This window comes from Myotis yumanensis, unplaced genomic scaffold, assembly GCF_028538775.1.
Source record: "Myotis yumanensis isolate MYYU_CA2020_CCGP unplaced genomic scaffold, mMyoYum1.0.hap1 SCAF_2, whole genome shotgun sequence".
Classification (NCBI taxonomy): Eukaryota; Metazoa; Chordata; class Mammalia; order Chiroptera; family Vespertilionidae; genus Myotis; species Myotis yumanensis.
In genome coordinates, this window is record NW_027223753.1 from 19,729,031 (window position 1) to 19,745,934 (window position 16,904).

Below are 16,904 nucleotides of genomic sequence, written 5' to 3' on the forward strand. Positions count from 1 at the left end.
CGTACTGTCCTGCTAGGGGAGTGGTGTCCCAGAGGGGGAGAGTGAGGCCCTTTCGTGAGGCCACCAGGTGTCAGAGTGGGGTTGGAGCCCCATCTCTGGGAACGTGTGTGACATTATGGCTTATCTAGTGGCACCTCCTGGATTGATGGGCCCCTTTGGCACTGCTACCTCACCAGCTCGGCCTGGAAACACCGAGACCATGGGAGCGGCTCCAGCTGCAGACGCTTGCCCAGGGCTGACCAGAACCGAGCAGGGGAGCATTTTTGTTCAGGGTATTTTTGTCTGGAATCCACACCCAACTGTGATCCTTTCCACCGATGGCATCAGCCCGCTTCCTGGAACAGTCCATGAAGGACCCTGATGCCAGGCATCAGAAGGGACCCAGCATGCCCCACTGCCTCCCTGGGCCTCTGTGGACCTGTCTGTTCAAACAAAGGGTTGAAGGATGTTCTCTGGGACCCTCCTGGCTCCCAAAGTCCAGGATCCTCTGCCCGGGAGCTTCCCACTCAGCACAGCCCTGCCTCCCACATGCACCGCCTCCAGGAGCCTGACCGTGATCCCTGCTAGCCGTAATTACAGCAGCTACCGCGTCCTATGCCTTGGCTCAGTGCCAGTGCTGTGCTGAGTGCTTTTCATGGATTCTCTCACTGAGTTTGCTCAGCAGCCTTAAGAGGCATTTTACAGATGCAAAAACTCAGCTCAGAGAGACTGAGCAACTTGACTGTGCTCACACTCCTGAGTAGCAGAAACAGGATGTCTCAACATCACCTGGTGCAGGCCTTGATTAAACCATACCCCCCACCTCCCTCCGACCTCATCCTGTCCCATCAGGCCTCAGGGGGCCATCCCGCCCAGCCTGTCACAGCTGACAACCACGGCATGATGCCCAGGGTGGGCCCCAGAAAGCCTCTCACTTTGTTGGGGGAATCCCTGTGTCCCTGGTGGCCTATCTTGGGGATGACAGCTCGTAGCAGCTTGGGGACAGCAGCCTACTCAGATGGCACTGGGGGCCGCTGAGAGCAGACAGGCAGTGACAGGCTGGAGCAGCTGGAATTGCCCGAAGCAGATCAGGCACCTGCCCCCCACACCAAGTCCAGACCCTTCTCTCTAACATTGGGAGTCTTCAGGACCGAGGCAAGAGTGTCTAAGTAAGTTATAAACCAAGCTAACAAACTCTTAAATAAGGTCTGGACGGCCAGGCTGTGAATTTCAACTTCTCTGCCTCCTTAAAGCTCTGTCTAGAAGACAGCAGCATCCTCCGGCTTCAGCGGGCTCTCCCACCTCTGCCTTCCTTCTGGGCCTCATACACAGGTCTGGACACACACGTAGGCAACATCCACACCTGCCCTTCTTCCCAACACAGTCAGCTTTTGTCCCTGGGTCTGGAGGTGCACACACCAGCCACACGGGCTGTCCGATGGAGAAGCCCGGCGGGCCCTGAAAGTGGGCTTGGGGCTGACTGGACAGGGGGCCTGGGGTCTGCCAGGAGTAAACTGGTCAATCCTCACTGGAGACATGTTCCCAAAGCAGAGTCTCAGGCCACCCTGGTCCCTGGGCTCTGGAGGCAGCACGGGGCGGGGGGGGGGGGGGGGGGGGGGGGGGCGCGAGGGGGCGGGTGGCGGGGAAGAGAGAATAGAGAGAGCTTGGGATTTGGCGTTGGAATCCCGGCAAACCGCAGCTCTGCCATGTGCCTGCTGTGACTGTGGCCCAGTGAATTCCCCTCCGGGGTCCCATTTGCTCATCTGGGGAACAGGGATGACAGTTCCTGCCTGGTAGGGCTGCAGGGAGGAGTAAATGCAGTAAGATCCGCGCGAGGGTTTGTGCTTTGTTTGCAGACTGTTCAACTCCACGCTGACCAGTGTCTCTAAGAAGCCCCCTCTGTACCACCCAGATCCTCAACATCTCCTGGATAGCACTGGCCAAACCCGGCTTGATCTGAGAGCACCTGAGCCCACAGGGGCAGGGGCTGTGGCTCCCACACCGCTGAACCCCGGCATCTAGCACAGTGCCTGGCCCAGAGTAAGCAACAATGACTACCTGACTGACTGAGTACATGAAGCTCTGTGACTATTCACCCGGCTTTCCGTCTGCTCATGGGGTTCATTCAAGTATATCACACATTCACTGAGGGCCTTCTGAGGGCCGGGCCCCAGAGTCCAGATGCTCAGACACCTCTCCAAGCCTCACAGAGCTCCACCTAGGGAGAGAGTCCACGTGGAAACAGGAACAGATCCCGACAGTGTGGCGCCTGCAGTAATGGAGGAGGTGGGGGCAAGGTGTGGCCAGAGCCCGAATGAAGGCAGCGATGTGTGGTGGGGCTGCAGGCGTACAGAAAAGCTCAGAGAGGAAAGAATGGGTTAGCTGGCCTTAAAGAGAGGGGGAAGGGCTTCCAGAGGCCAGAACGGCATATGCAAAGGCACTGGGTGTGCGGTGAAGCTGGCGTGCTTACATCAATGTGGCCGGAGCTCAGGGACTGGAGGTGGTTCGTGCTAGGGTTGGTGGGCCAGCCGGACAGCCCAGTGTCCCACTGGTTAGACTACTGGTCCTCAAATATGTGGTCCCCAGACCAGCATCATCAGTAGAACCTTGGAACTTGTTAGAAATGCAAATGTCTCAGACCTACTAAATCAGAAACTCGGGGCAACGTCCAAAAATGTGCATTTTACTAAGCTCTCTAGCTGCTTCTGATGCATTACTGGTTTGAGACCCCCAACTCCACCCCTAGTTAGACTTCCTCCTGGAGGCACGGAGGAGCCATTGATAGGTGGTAAATGGCCAGGGGGGTGGGGGTGGGGGTGCGGTCTGGATCAGAACATCAGAATGGCACCTGATGGCGATCACTGGGCAGTCTGGTGAGGGGCTGGTCAAAGGCCCACAACTGAAAGTTGGCCCCACATGGACTTCCACCTCCAAGTGGGCAGAGCTGCTGTGTGTGGCAGAACAATCTATCTTCACATGTGAGGGAAGGGGCCACTGGGAAGTCAGAGACCCCTGCTGGGCAAAGGGGCTGTTGCCAGGTTAACACCTGTCACTGGGAGAAAGGGGACAGCTCCTTACAGAGGGTCAGGGACGGGGAACTGTTATTAGGGCAACTTGCCCTCGGATGGGACAGGGCAAGGGAAGAAGGACACCTGCTTGTTTCCAGGTACCCCATCCCCATCCAGGGAGGGAGCCCCACACACCCCAGTCCCCCTCTGACTATATCGAGCCCTTCATCCCCTCCTCTGTGCATTTGGGCTCCAGGTGAGTTTCCTTTCATGAAGCCACACCCTCCTTGTCAAAGCCTAAGGGCTGAGGGGCTGCCTCCTTGGTTACAGCAGGGGCTCCTGTATCCATGGTGAGCCTCTCTCAAGAGGCCTGAGACCCTAATCTACCAGGCCTTCCCTTTGTCTGCCAAGGCTGGTTTGGGGGCCAGTGACTCCTGTCTGGGGCAGTGACCCAGATCGGTGGCAGGGCTCTCCCACTCTCTCTTCAGCTGCGCAGTGAGAAAAAGAGGAACAAGAGGAACAAGAGGATTCGACGTGTGGCGGATGCAGAGGGCACACTGCACAGCGCATCAGGGAAACTCAGAATAACTCAGGTCCAAACTGAAGCTCAAAAGAGAGCAAACTGAGCTCTCAGACCTGGTAGAGCACAAAGCATGAAGGTCCCGGAGTCCCAAAGGCCTGGGTTTGAGTCCAGCACCAGCACCGTGTCACCTCAGACGGCTTCGTCACTTCCTGAGCACTGGCTTCCTCACCGGGACATCAGAGATGATAGGAGGACCCACCTCCTAGGGTTCCCATCTGAAGTGAGACACAGCACCCGACGCCCCCCTGCATCTTCGTCTCCCTCTTTCTCAGGGAGAAGGGAGCAAAGGCCCCCGATGACCTCTCTCTGCTGGTGGGACATCTGGCGGGGAGAGCAGTGACTCTGGGGTCAGACACACTCCGTAAACCCTGACTGCTGGCACTGTGATTATTACTACTAATCAGCGGGCCATGAATGGAGCCCTGTCTGATTTCTTCTGCCCCCACCCCCGAGGTAATTCACACTTCCTAGTGTAGTCTTCATTCACTACAAGCTGACACAGGGATGTTTTCTAGAAAGCAGGAGCCATGAGCGTCTTGGTTTTCCTGCAATGCCCAGCCCAGGCTCCCTGCCAAGGAGCACCCAGGATGCGTAGCATGGAGAGGACTTGGAAATCATCTCCTCTCACTCAGTATGCACGGGGAAACCCTCCTGCCTGGCCCCACCAAGCGCTCGAATGCCTCTGGGGATGAGGTCCTTAGTCCCTGCGGAAGGCGGACAGGAGGTGGACGGTGCCCAGGACTCCGGGGAGGCTGAGCTCCACGGAGTGAGCAGAAGCTAAACAGGCAGCTGCTGGAGTTGGGGCTGCAGGGAACTCCCAGGGCCATCCCCAAGCCCTAGCAGCCTCCCTCCCCACCCCTCCCGCTGGGAGCTGATAATAGGAGTGATTCTAATTATGCTCTAATTGCTTTCTTCCAGGCAGTTTCTCTGGAGCCGAGGAGTTCAGAGTTCATGAATAAATGAAGAGGGAGGAAGTGGGGAGGGATGTTTATTGATCCACAAATCTCTACTGCCAGTGTCTGCCCCACAAACGCTTAGGCAGGGAGCTGTGTGCAGTTCTGAATACAGACACTGAAAGAACATACACACCACAGCCCCCAAGCCCTCTCTCTCAAGGACTGCTGGGAGTTAAAATGAAGGTTACAAGAAGTGTCCTAAACTGGCTTTGGGTCCCAGTTCCAACTCTGCCACTGACTTGCACTGTGGTCTCGGGCAAATCCTAGCTTTCCGGGCTGCAGAGAGTAGGGGAAAAGGTAATGTCTGACAGCCCCTCTCAGAAAACCCAGAGTTCAGGGTGTCAATGGGAATCATCCAGTTAGACAGAACCCGGAGCCGGGCCAGGTGGGCACTGTCACCCTCACCCTCAGGTTGCCCTTTCGTCCAGATGCCTCCTTCTCTAAGAACTGGCCAGGCAGCTGGGGGCCCCAGGGAAGTGGCGGGAGGAACACCCACACCTCCATGCAGGCAGGAAGAGCAGGGGCTCTGGATGTTGATGTCTGCTCAGCCACTCACCCGCTGTGAGGCCCTGGGCAAGGCCCTTAAGTTTCTTGAACCTCAGTTGCTTCATCTGTTAAATGGGAATGACAGACTATGTTGTGAAGGTTCACCCAGGGCACATAATGGCCTTAACCGAGTGCCTGGCATACAGGAAGCATTTGGCAAGTGGTAGGTAGATATGATTGCTAATATTGTCAACAACCCTGCCAGGTACAGATTGGTGACTTCGTTACAGATGAAGCAACAAAGGATGGGTCAAGCAGCTTACCCAAATCATTATGAAGTGGTAGGATTTGAACCCAAGCCCATCTGACCCAGAAACCTCTGTAGCCAGTGTTTCATCCCCAGGAGCTGGCACACAGTAAGTATCCATAATTACATGCCGAGTGACAGAGGAATGTAGAAAAAAATTAGTATAACAGGCTCTGTTTCTAATGACCAAGGTAAGGGTGGGTTTACGGGGTAGGAATGAGGCCAAAATTTCCTTCAAGGTCAAAGCAAAGTGCTGGGTCTGCTTCCTCAGCGGCTGGGGCCCAGCCAGGTGGGATAGGGGGATCCCTGGTATGTGCTTGTGGAAGGAAATTTTTTACCCCTTCCTGACTTCCACTAAGAAGCCAAAGTCAGAAATCTGGGCTTTGGCATTTGCCGGAACCTGCTCGGCCACTGCCTCGATGTGTGACTTTTGGCAAATGACTTCGGTTCCCTGAGCCTCAGAGCCCTCATCTAGGGAATGGGGATAGCAACGGCCCACCTCTGGGCTGCTGCGGAGGAGCTATGAGATGACGTGTGCAAGGCTGTCTGTTAGGTTAGGGGTGGGGCCTAGAGCCAGACTGCCTGGGTTTGCACCCCAGCACTGGCACTGCCTGCAGCCTCAGGTTCTGCTTCTGTACAACTGTCACTAAAGAAGGGTGGAGTGAGGGTGAATGAGCCACTACAGGTGAAACCGTTACAACAGTAGGCAGTGTGCGTAAGTGCTCAATAAATCTCTATTAGACTACGCTGCGTGCAGAGAACCAGAGTTCATTTCACACCTGGGGAAACAGAGCCCCAAAGAGTGTGAGGACTTGTCCAAGGTCCCAGAGCCAGTCCACGGCAGACCCAGGCCTGTGTGGGAACCTGCTGTATGCAGGGCCCCGGGCGTCCAGACCTCAGCTTGCACAGATGACCACAGACCTTTCACAGACCTGGGCCATCCTACTCAAGGCTTGAAGACTCTAGGAGGCGGGGGGAGGCGGAAGCTCCCCTCTCCTGTCCTCCCTGGTGGCTCCAAGGCTGGCTTAAACCAGCAGGGTGTGTCAGAGGGCAGGGAGGACTGACCACCTTCCTGGCCCACCTGGCTGGCCCTTCCACTCCCGGGCTGGCTGCAGAGGCCTCAGAAACAATCCAGGGACCCGGACTGGAACACCATTTGTCAGGCCTGCATGGTGGTGACGGGCTCATCTCCATGGCAACAGTACAGTGTGAAGGCATCCTGGCATCATTAGGGAGCGCGCTGAGTAGTATAAACAGAGGCTGCAGTAGATTACACGCCTATTATGAGCAGTCTCGGGCTCTGAGCACTGGTAATTATGCCTAATTGTGCATTTAATTGTGTAATTGAAAACCCACATCTCTGGTTCAGGCTGGGGCTGCAGAACTTATCCCCCACCCTCCAAAAAGAAAAGGCTTAGGAACCACCCCTACCCTGAAAACCCTATGGCGGCCTCCCCTTCTAGGGAAAGTGGTACCCAGGATAGTCTCAGGAGAAAAGTGCCTATAGACTCCCATTTCCCCTATTTCCTGTGCCAGGTTCTGAGGTTTGGGGTACGAGGGGGTGGAGCATGCTTAAGGCAAAGGCACATGGGAAGAGCAAAAAAACGCTCACAATTTTAATTATTCGTACTAGCTACCATTTTGTACTATTGCCATTGTCCTCTCAGGACCCAGACCACATCTGGTGGCTCCAACTCCAAGGGACCTGGGTCATCATTAGCTCCATTATGCACACTACGGTGTCGGGTGAATTTCCCGCCAAAATATAAGATGGCACGGGCAATTATTTAGGTTTCCCGCGCAAAATCAGGGATTTTTATGATACCTATTACCCCAATGGGTATGAAACGGTTCGCATACGCAGGTAGGTATCTTTGTGAACGGCAAACAAACAAATATTTGGTAATACGCAGTTACAATCGGCCCGAGTTTACACGTTTCCCGCACTCCACCGCAAATCTATATGAACCGAGTTAAGACGGCTCCCTCGGAGTACGCGCAATTCACGCGAGCCGACTTAACTCGTTTCCCGCAACCCAAGTGTGCATCCAAGTGGTCATCCAACTTACATATAAATTCTTTTTTTTTTAAATATATTTTATTGATTTTTTACAGAGAGGAAGGGAGAGAGATAGAGAGTTAGAAACATCGATGAGAGAGAAACATCGATCAGCTGCCTCCTGCACATCCCCCACTGGGGATGTGCCCGCAACCCAGGTACATGCCCCTGACCGGAATCGAACCCGGGACCCTTCAGTCCACAGGCCGACGCTCTATCCACCGAGCCAAACCGGTTTCGGCCATATAAATTCTTAATCACTGCCAGGGACAGGGAACTCACCACCTGACTGTCAGGCTGCCACTGCAATACTCTCTTCCCCATCCCCAGTGTCACAGAGGGGAGAACCTGAGGCTCAGAGCAAGGCAGGGCCAGCTCCAAGTTGCACAGCAAGTGAGTACAAGAACTGCAGGATTCTGGCTTGTAGCTGAGGGCATTTTTTTAAAAGATATGTTTTTACTGATTTCAGAGAGAGGAAGGGAGAGGGAGAGAGAGATAGAAACATTAATGATGAGAGAGAATCATTTCTCAGCTGCCTCCTGCATGCCCCCTATCGGAGATGGAGCCTGAAACCCAGGCATGTGCCCAGACTGGGAATAGAACTGTGACCTCCTGGTTCATGGGTTGACGCTCAACCACTGAGCCATACCAGCCGGGCTGAGGGCATACTTTGTAGGTACCTAAGGTGAATCATCACTTAGGATTGTGCCCAGCACTTTGTGGGGTCTTCAGACATATTTGCTGAATGCAACTCCGGGTAGGGTCAGGGAGTGGCAATTCTTATTCTCTGACCCAACAGCTATTTAGTTTTTCTCGAGTTCAGGAAGCTCACTGGTGGTGACCAGGGTTTAATGATGGGTCAGAACCTCTTGCTCTGAACCTCTGTGGTCTGAGACTTCATTTTATAACCAAACATACCATGTGGGCATTTGGGATGGGGACAATATAAACACTCATTCCAACAGAAAGAGGAAAGAAGATGTCCCCTGGGTCCCTGACAATCTGACACCAGGTGTAAAGCCTGGAGCAGGCCATCAAAGGCAGGAGTCTCCTCCTGTCTCCAGGGCCTGACACCCACCCTCCTACCCTCCCCCACCCGTCAGTCACTGCTGCCTGCAGCAAGGTGGGCGCTGTGGCTGCAGCTCAGATCTCCACCTGGGAAAGGACGAACTCATTGATGACTCAGAGCTGGAGTCCAACCTTCTCCCTTTACAGAAGGTCAAACCTTTCGGACTCCCTCTGAGTGAGTGCCGGACGCTGTGCCCAGCTCTCTCCCTGCATTGTCTCAGGTCACCCTTACTAAGGTCCCCACATTACAGAAGAGAAAACCAAGGGACAGTCAAGGCCACGGCCACAAGATTCAGCAGAACCTCTGCTCCAACTTGGGCCTTCTCCTGGCTGAAAAGGGGATCTGTCCCATTTCCTACCCCACAGTATTGGTTCATGGAGGCTGCTTTCTCATTTCCAGAGCATTCAACAGTGTGAACCCTTCGTGAGCTCCTACTCAGCATATCTTATCTCAAAGGAGCCTCTGTCAACTCTTTGAGGCAGGTTATTACTGTCCTGCCTGGCAGGTGGCTCAGTTGGTTAGAGCGATGTCCTGATTCGCCAAGGTTGCGGGTTTGATCTCCCATCAGGACACATACAAGAAGCAACCAATGAATGCATAAACAAGTGGAACAACAAATCAATGTTTCTCTCTCTCTCTCTCTCTCTCTCTCTCTCAAATCAATAACAATTAAAAAAAGATGATTACTATCCTGATTTAGAGAAATTCAGGAGGAAGCTCAGAGAGGTTAAGTGTCTTACCCAAGGTCACACAGCTACAAAGAAGCAGAAGTAAAACTCAAACCCCAGCCTGACCCCAAAGCCCAAGCTCTTCCCAACCTCCCTGCCCCCGGATTCTCCAGCTGCTTTGAGAGGCAGGGGTGAGGAGGCCAGGAAAACCCATTAAAACCTGCAACTGCAGATATAGCTCTTCTAACACCCTGGTGCTTGCTGGCAGAAGTATGTCTCAGGGAGACTTGCTTTGCTGCCTGAGACTCTCCCTGTCTCCGAATCACCCTCCCTCTCCTTCCTGATCAAGGAGGAAGGCCAAGGACACTGGGACTGGGATTCCCAGGACCAAAGGCAGCTCCACTCCCTGTGGCCTGGAACTGGCTTTGAAAAAACACATCTCTGGTCTAAGCCTGCTCTGCTAGCACCCACCCCTCCCTGAAAGGAGACTTCAATGATTAGAGCTTGGTTCAGATGTTACAACTGTCTTCACATCCTTTCCCTTGATCACTCATCTGAAGCCTAGACTGTATCTTGTTTCCTCGGCAACGAGTCACTTCTTTCTTTTGAGCCTCAGTATACTCATCAGTAAATGGGTATAAAAACAATATCTACCTTATAGAGTTGTTATGAAGGCTGATAAGTTTTCAAAACAGGTCAATTTCTTCCCTGGGTAACTTTTTCTCAACCTGCATCATAGTATCCTTAAACCCAACACTAGCATTGGAATGAATAGAAATAGGGATGGGGATGGGGGTTTGTGGAGCATTTGAATAAGTAGCTCAGAATATCGCGTATCTTGTAATATTGTGTATCGAGGAAGGATTTAGATTTCCCCATCGCCTTCCACATCCAGCATCCCACAATCTTACAGGGGGAGCAATGGCCATGCCAGGTAGAAGGTAGGAGTCCTAGGCCTGGGTTTGAATCCTCATTCTGTCCCTACTGTATATGTGGCCATGAATAAGCCAGAGAGTAACAAGGGACAGGTATACAAGGAGCCCGTGCCTGGCTCATAGCAGACACCAAACAAAAAGTTATTATTGTTACTGTTATTTCTGCTGAACCATACACTTTCCATATAAAGAAACTAAGACTTGAAGAGTTTATGGGTGTGACTCTGACCACTAAATCTCTAATGCAGGCAGAGAGGGGGGGCGGAAGTGACTAGTCCAAGCCTCAAGGCAAATAAGAGCTAGCCACCGGGAGCACATCCCCCCGGCCAGGCACTGTGCTATTCGGGCACTGTCTCACGAAATGCCCCAAACTGCCATGGGGTAGGAGCTGCTGTTCTGACTACTTTATAGGAGAGAAACAGAGGCTCAGAGAGGGTAAGAGAGGCTTTCTGGAAGTCACAAAGCAAGGCAGCAGACTGAGTGAACCGGGAGATACTGCTCCTAAGCTCTGGGCCAGATTCTATTTCATTTTTATTGATTTCAGAGAGGGAGGGAGAGGTAGAAACATCAATGATGAGAGAGAATCATGGATTGGTTGTTGCCTCCTGCACGACCCCTACTGGGGGGGTCGAGCCCACAACCGGGCACATGACTGGGAATTGAACCGTGACCTCCTGGTTCATAGGTTGACGCTCAACCACTGAGCCACACCAGCTGGGCTCTGTGCCAGATTTTAGAGTGGCTGCCATTTATGGGGGGCTTATCTGAAATAATCACCCACCCACCCCTGCAAAGGAACAGAACCAGGGCCACCCCCAGTCCCACAGAGGCCCCCCTTCTCCATTCCACCCTGCTCTGCCATCATAAGGGTCTTGAGAACTGTTTGTCCTCAGTTCATCTGCAAAAGGGAGCTGATCCCCCAGCCCCCAGCTATCTAAGGGGTCAGTGGCCTGGACAGTTTCATGCTCCTGACTCCCAGGCGTGGCTCCAGGACCTGAAGCACCCAGAGCAGAGCCAGAGGCTCCCAGGAAGCCATGAGCTTGCCGTAGCAGCTGCTTCAGGGCGCAGGCCCCCCCGCAGGAGCCATCTCCCTCCAGTCTTCCCCATCACTCTCCTAATAACCACATCAATCAGGTTGACCACGTTTCACACCATTACTCGCAGCTCAGCAGGAAGCTACACACTTCCCCCCTCACCCACCACCTTCCAGAAAGCGAAGTACATTCCAGAAGGGAAGAGAATGAAACTGCCACTTTTCTGAGTACCTATTATGTATACGGCACTGGCTAAGCCCTTTTTACAGCTCTGAGAGGTAAGGACAGCTCTCTGTGACAGGAAGAAAGCGGCTCCAGAGGAGTGAATGCATGTGTCCAAGGTCACACAGAGCTGGGACAAGAGCGGCCACAGCAGTGATGGATGACTGAGCACTCACAGGCTCACGCTGCCAGGCATGCGCGTGATCCTATTGAAATACTGTTTTCACTTTTCAGATGAGGAAACGGAGGCTCGAAGCAGTGAACAGACCTGTCTGAGGTCGCACACTGCTTAAACGTGAGCCGCAGCGGGGCACAGGGCGGAGAGGGTGGCTCTCTGACTAGCGTAGTGATCGAGGGCACACCTCCTCGCCTCTCTGAGCCTCAATTCCCTCCTCTGAAAAAGGGGATAAGAACATCTCTCCCATCATGTGGAATAATGGCAAGAAGGATAAAAACAGTAAAATAGCTAACTTTTATCAGCCATCTAACATGTACCAGGCATTTTGCCAAGCACTTTACATATGTAAGCTCATTTGGTTAAATGAGGTAATGCGTATAAAGTGCTTAGCACAGGATTCCAGAAATGGGAGTAATAATGGCGATGATGAAGAAATTGATGATGACTCCCTTGGGCAAATCCCCTCGGTTCATCCTCTTACGGGAAGAACAGTGAGTGGCCTGTAAGGTTTCTGGAAGGAGGTGGAAAGAAAGGCAGGGTCTGGATGGGGGAAGGAAAAGGGATATACGTTAAAATTAGGGAGTGAATAGCATTAATAATGTCAAGATCTTACATCAAGTAGGAGCCAGGAAACCAAGGGACCCAAGATATTCTACAGATGTCCGGCTGGCATGGCTCAGTGGTTGAGCATTGAACTATGAGCCAGGAGATCATTGTTCGATTCCCAGTCAGGGCACATGCCCAGGTTGTGGGCTCAATCCCTAGTTTGGGGTGTGCAGGAGGCGGCCGATCAATGATTCTCTTTCATCATGGATGTTTCTATCTCTCTCTTCCTTTTCGTTCCTCTCTAAAATCAATAAAATAATATATTTTTTAAAAAGATAAGCTAGCCCTCACCGGTTTGGTTCAGTGGATAGAGCATCGGCCTGTGGACCAAAGGGTCCCAGGTTTGATTCCAGTCAAGGGCAAATGCCTGGGTTGCGGGCTCGGTCCAACATGCAGGAGGCAGCCAATCAATGATTCCCTCTCATCATTGATGTTTCTATCTCTCTCTTCCTCTCCCTTCTTCTCTGAAATCAATAAAAATATTAAAAAAAAAAAAAAAGATATTCTGCCCTAACCGGTTTGGCTCAGTGGATGGAGCGTCAGCCTGTGGACTCAAGGGTCCCAGGTTCGAGTCCGGTCAAGGGCATGTGCCTTGGTTGTGGGCATGTCCCCAGTAGGGAGTGTGTAGGAGGCACCTGATCGATGTTTCTCTCTCATCGATGTTTCTAACTCTCTATCCCTCTCCCTTCCTCTCTGTAAAATTCAATAAAATATATTAAAAAAAAAAAAAGATATTCTACAGAATGCAACCAGATTGTGATGCATCGAAACCTCCAGGCCAGCCCAGACCTCATTCCAGAGTCCCTGATGGGCAGAACTGGCAGGACCCTAGAGACAGAGACTAAGTTCTTCCCCTTTTACAAATGGAAAAACCAAGGCTTGCAGTGGGGAAAAGATTTGCCCAAGTTCACATCCGTGACAGAGCTGGGCTTGAATCCAGGCCTCCTGCCTCTCAGCTCAGGGCCCAATACCTGCTGCTTCCCACAAAGGAAGAGGGCAGGGGGGCACCTGGATGCTTGGACCACAACTCCAGGAGAGCATTCCATGGTATATACATCCTTAAGATAGTAGCAATAAAAAGCTAAGGTTCGTTCTGTGCTTGGCACAGTGCTAAATTCATTATGAGCACTTAATCCTGGCAACAACCCTGCTTAACAGATGACAAAACTATGGCTTAGTGAGGGTAAGCAACTTGCCTGAGATCACAGCTAAAAGAGACAGTCAGGACTCAACTCCAGGTCTGACCTACCAAACTCCAAGGCCTTGCCTCTATAGTGTCCACCTGAATGGTATAGCCCCTACCTGCTTCTCCTACAGTTCGTCTTGTAAAGTTTTCAGCTGAGAAACAAACAGCCTCTTCCTTCTCTGGCCCTTTCCATTGGGTGAGAAAACAGACTCCCTTCTCCCTAGGATAACATCAGGCTGGTGAATGCCAGCATCTGGGAGCGCTTTACGGAAGCTGAAGGGACCCACTCTGCAATCCGCTCAGACAGAGCAACGGAGCCAAGAGACCAATTTTCAAGTCCCTCTTCTGAGCACCTCCCCAAATTATCTCATGTAACCCTCACAGGCTGCCCAGCCAAGACACAGGAGACGCAGAATCCCAGCCAGGTCGTGTCTAACTCCAGATCCCCTGGAGCTGGTGAACCCTGGCTTAGCTCGAGAGAGCTATGGAGGCAGGTGAGTGGGAGGCAGGGAGATTACCTTCCTTCACCACCTCATCTCTCTAAAGCAGCGGTTCTCAACCTGTGGGTCGCCAACCTGTGGGTCGTGACCCCTTTGGGGGTCAAACGACCCTTTAACAGGGGTTGCCTAAGACCATTGGAAAACACATATATAATTACATATTGTTTTTGTGACTAGTCACTATGCTTTAATTATGTTCAATTTGTAACAATGAAAATACATCCTGCATTTCAGATATTTACATTACGATTCATAATAGTAGCAAAATTACAGTTATGAAGTAGCAACGAAAATAATTTTATGGTTGGGGGTCACCACAACATGAGGAACTGTATTAAAAGGTGGCGGCATTAGGAAGGTTGAGAACCACTGCTCTAGAGAGAGTAGTAAGCACTTCCCAAGGGACCCCTGACTTAATCAGGGCCAGAACTACTTACTAGTATTTTATAAGTAAGAAGGCAACAGAGGATGCTGGTCAGCTGCCTGGCTGCAAAGCCTGGCCCCTACCTATAGAACTTTGGGCAAGTTACTTTATAGGGTCATTATGAGGATTTAATGAGTTAAGGGGTGGGAAAGTGCTTACAAGCACCCAGTAAGCGCTCCCTAAAGCTAACTATTGTGATTTAAAAAAATAATAATTTATCATTGCAACCCTCATCTTTTATTTTGTATTTATTTATTTTTGTTAATCCTCACCTACGGATATTTCCCCATTGATCTTTTGGAGAGAGTGGAAGAGAGAGGGAAAGACAGAAACATCAATCTATTGGTTAGATCCTGCATGTGCTCCAACTAAGGCCCGGGCCTGGGAGGAGGCTGCAGCCAAGGTGCATGCCCTTGACTGGAATTGAACCTGGGTCCCTTTGGTCCGCAGGCCGATGCTCTATCCGCTGGGCCAGACTGGCTAGGGCAAAGCTAACTATTGTTATCATCATCAACAGAATGAGCCTGGGACAAACTATTAATAGCACTTATCTTTGGGGTGTGGAACTGGACATACAAGGAAACTTACCTTTACCTTCTGCTCTGTTTGATTACTTATTGATTTATTCATTTTTACAATATGTGTGTATTACTTTGCTAATAAAAAAGCGCTAGTTTAAAATTTAAACACGAACAAGTACAGAAAAAGGAATCTTCTGAAAAGTTTTAGCACTTGTTGGCATTTTATGTTCCTCAGAGCAGATAAAGAAGGGTGTTTCTACTGTGCGCCAGGAGTTGCCAAAATAACGGATTCATTCATTTGTTTTATGAATATTAATGGAATGCCACGCACTGTTCCAGCTGCTGGGGATTTAGCAGGGAACAAAACCGATCACATCTGCTCTTCTGGAGTTTCCATTCTACCTGATCTTAATTAATCTCCTCTGCAACCCTCAAGGATGAGCCATTACAGATCGGCAGACCAAGGCGGCCGAGTGAGGGGAAGTCACTTGCCTGCGTCCCACAGATGGGAGCAGGGCTACAGCCTTCTAGTCTAGGCTGTTTCTACCACTGCCCAAGAGGGCAGGTCCATGGATGGCAAGTTTGGGGCTGGTGCCCCCAAGAGGTGAGAAGCAAGATGAATGAGGTCTGCCCATCCAGGCTCAAAGCTTCACTCTGTATGACTGTGCACACCTGTGGTGCAGAAGGGGCCATGGCACAGGCAAAAGTGGAGACCGGGTCACGGAGGCAGGCATAGCTCACACTCAGACTTGAGTTTTGTCCATGGAGGTTCCCATGCGTCTCTACCCAGAGGAGCGGCACAGCTTCAAAAATCCCTTGTTGTGGGGCCTCAGCTCTAGGGTAGGCAGAAGACCCTGGCCTCTCCTTAATTAAGCACCTTCCCAAATCCACCTGCCAGAGCCTGAACTGAAGGGCAGTCGGTCCCCTTCAGCTCCTGAATTCACTCCACTAGCCTCCCAGAGGCAAGAACCCGAGTTCCCTACGCTGGGGTTGGGCACAGTGTCTCAATGCCCCCATCCTCCCAGAGCACCCCCGAATGCCCAACTCCGTCAGTGCCAGCCCTGAGAGAGGACTGCTCTGCCTGTCCTCACCCCTGATGCCCTGGTGGAGCTGATGACTGATGGAACACCCATGCCACAGTGGCCACGGTCAAAGCAGGGAGGGCGGTTCAGCACCTGGTTAGTCAGACTGGCCAGTACCTGGCACCTCCGTGTGACCCTTTCCGGGGAGGTGGTTCTCCATTCCCAGGCCTGCTCAGTCAGGGGGGTGAAGGGAGGCAGAAACAGCACAAAGGAGCGAGCGGGTCTTGGAGTCTAAGATCCTAACAGGATCGTCACACACGGATGAACATGGACCAGAATGGTCACAGATCTAGAGATCTGCCAAAGAGAAACCCAGAGAGACACGCACAGGAGCTGAGACTTTGTGAGAAACATTCACGGGGCGGAGACCAGAGGCAGAAGCCCAGAGGCAGGGAGACCCATGCAAACAAACGAGCGATCCAGGAAAACACACGGCAGGGATAACAACGGATCCACAAACCAGCCCGGGTCACATCCCCAGCCCCAGCCAGCCACAGTCCCACAGCGCACCTCGCAACAGGAGGCCCGACGCGTGGAGCCCCAGGCGCGGGGCGGGCCGGGGACTCGCGCGCAGGGCGCACTCCCGGACTGGGGAGCGCCGGGCGAGAAGCGCACACAAAGAGACAGCACGGCCAGCGGGAGCTGGCTCCGCCCGTCCGCTCCGTGACTCCAGACCACCCCCCACCCGGGCACTCTCAGCAGACACACACACAGAGACACAGCACCCACCCGCACGCCCAGGGACCCCGCCCCGCCGCGCCCCACCCTGCTCCGGCCGCCCGGGAGCGAGGCGCTCACCAGCTGCAGGCAGCAGAAGGCGACGAGCGTGCAGCGCCCGCTGCACTTGCCCATGGCTCCAGGGGCCGCGCAGGCCGTCCGCCGCGGCGCCCCTCTAGCTCGGCGGCCGTCGCTTCCTCCGCCCCGGGCGGTCTCCGCGTTCTTCCCGCTGGGCGCCCCGGGCGGCGGGGCCGGGCGCTTAGGGCCGGGGCCAGGAGCGCGGGGTCCTCAGGGCCGGGGCGGGCCGCCTGCGCTCGGAGTCCATGGTCCGTCCACCCGCGCGCTGGCTCCGCCGCGCCGCGCCTTCTTTGTCTGACCGGCCGG

At 52.9% G+C, this 16,904-nt stretch overlaps 1 protein-coding gene across 2 annotated transcripts in view; it reads right to left on the minus strand.

Annotated features, from left to right (window-relative positions):
- NKAIN1 (sodium/potassium transporting ATPase interacting 1) overlaps positions 1-16,665 on the minus strand; it is a 39,714-nt gene extending 23,049 nt beyond the window's left edge. Inside the window, exon 1 of one of the 2 annotated variants that reach the window (XM_070403212.1) lies at positions 16,602-16,665. In XM_070403212.1, the coding sequence (XP_070259313.1) occupies positions 16,602-16,655 (54 nt within the window). In that variant the 5' untranslated portion in view covers positions 16,656-16,665. Of the gene's footprint in view, positions 1-15,920; positions 15,964-16,601 lie in introns of those variants that run through there. The other variant, XM_070403213.1, reaches the window with a different exon arrangement.
- Between the last annotated feature and the right edge of the window lie 239 nt (positions 16,666-16,904).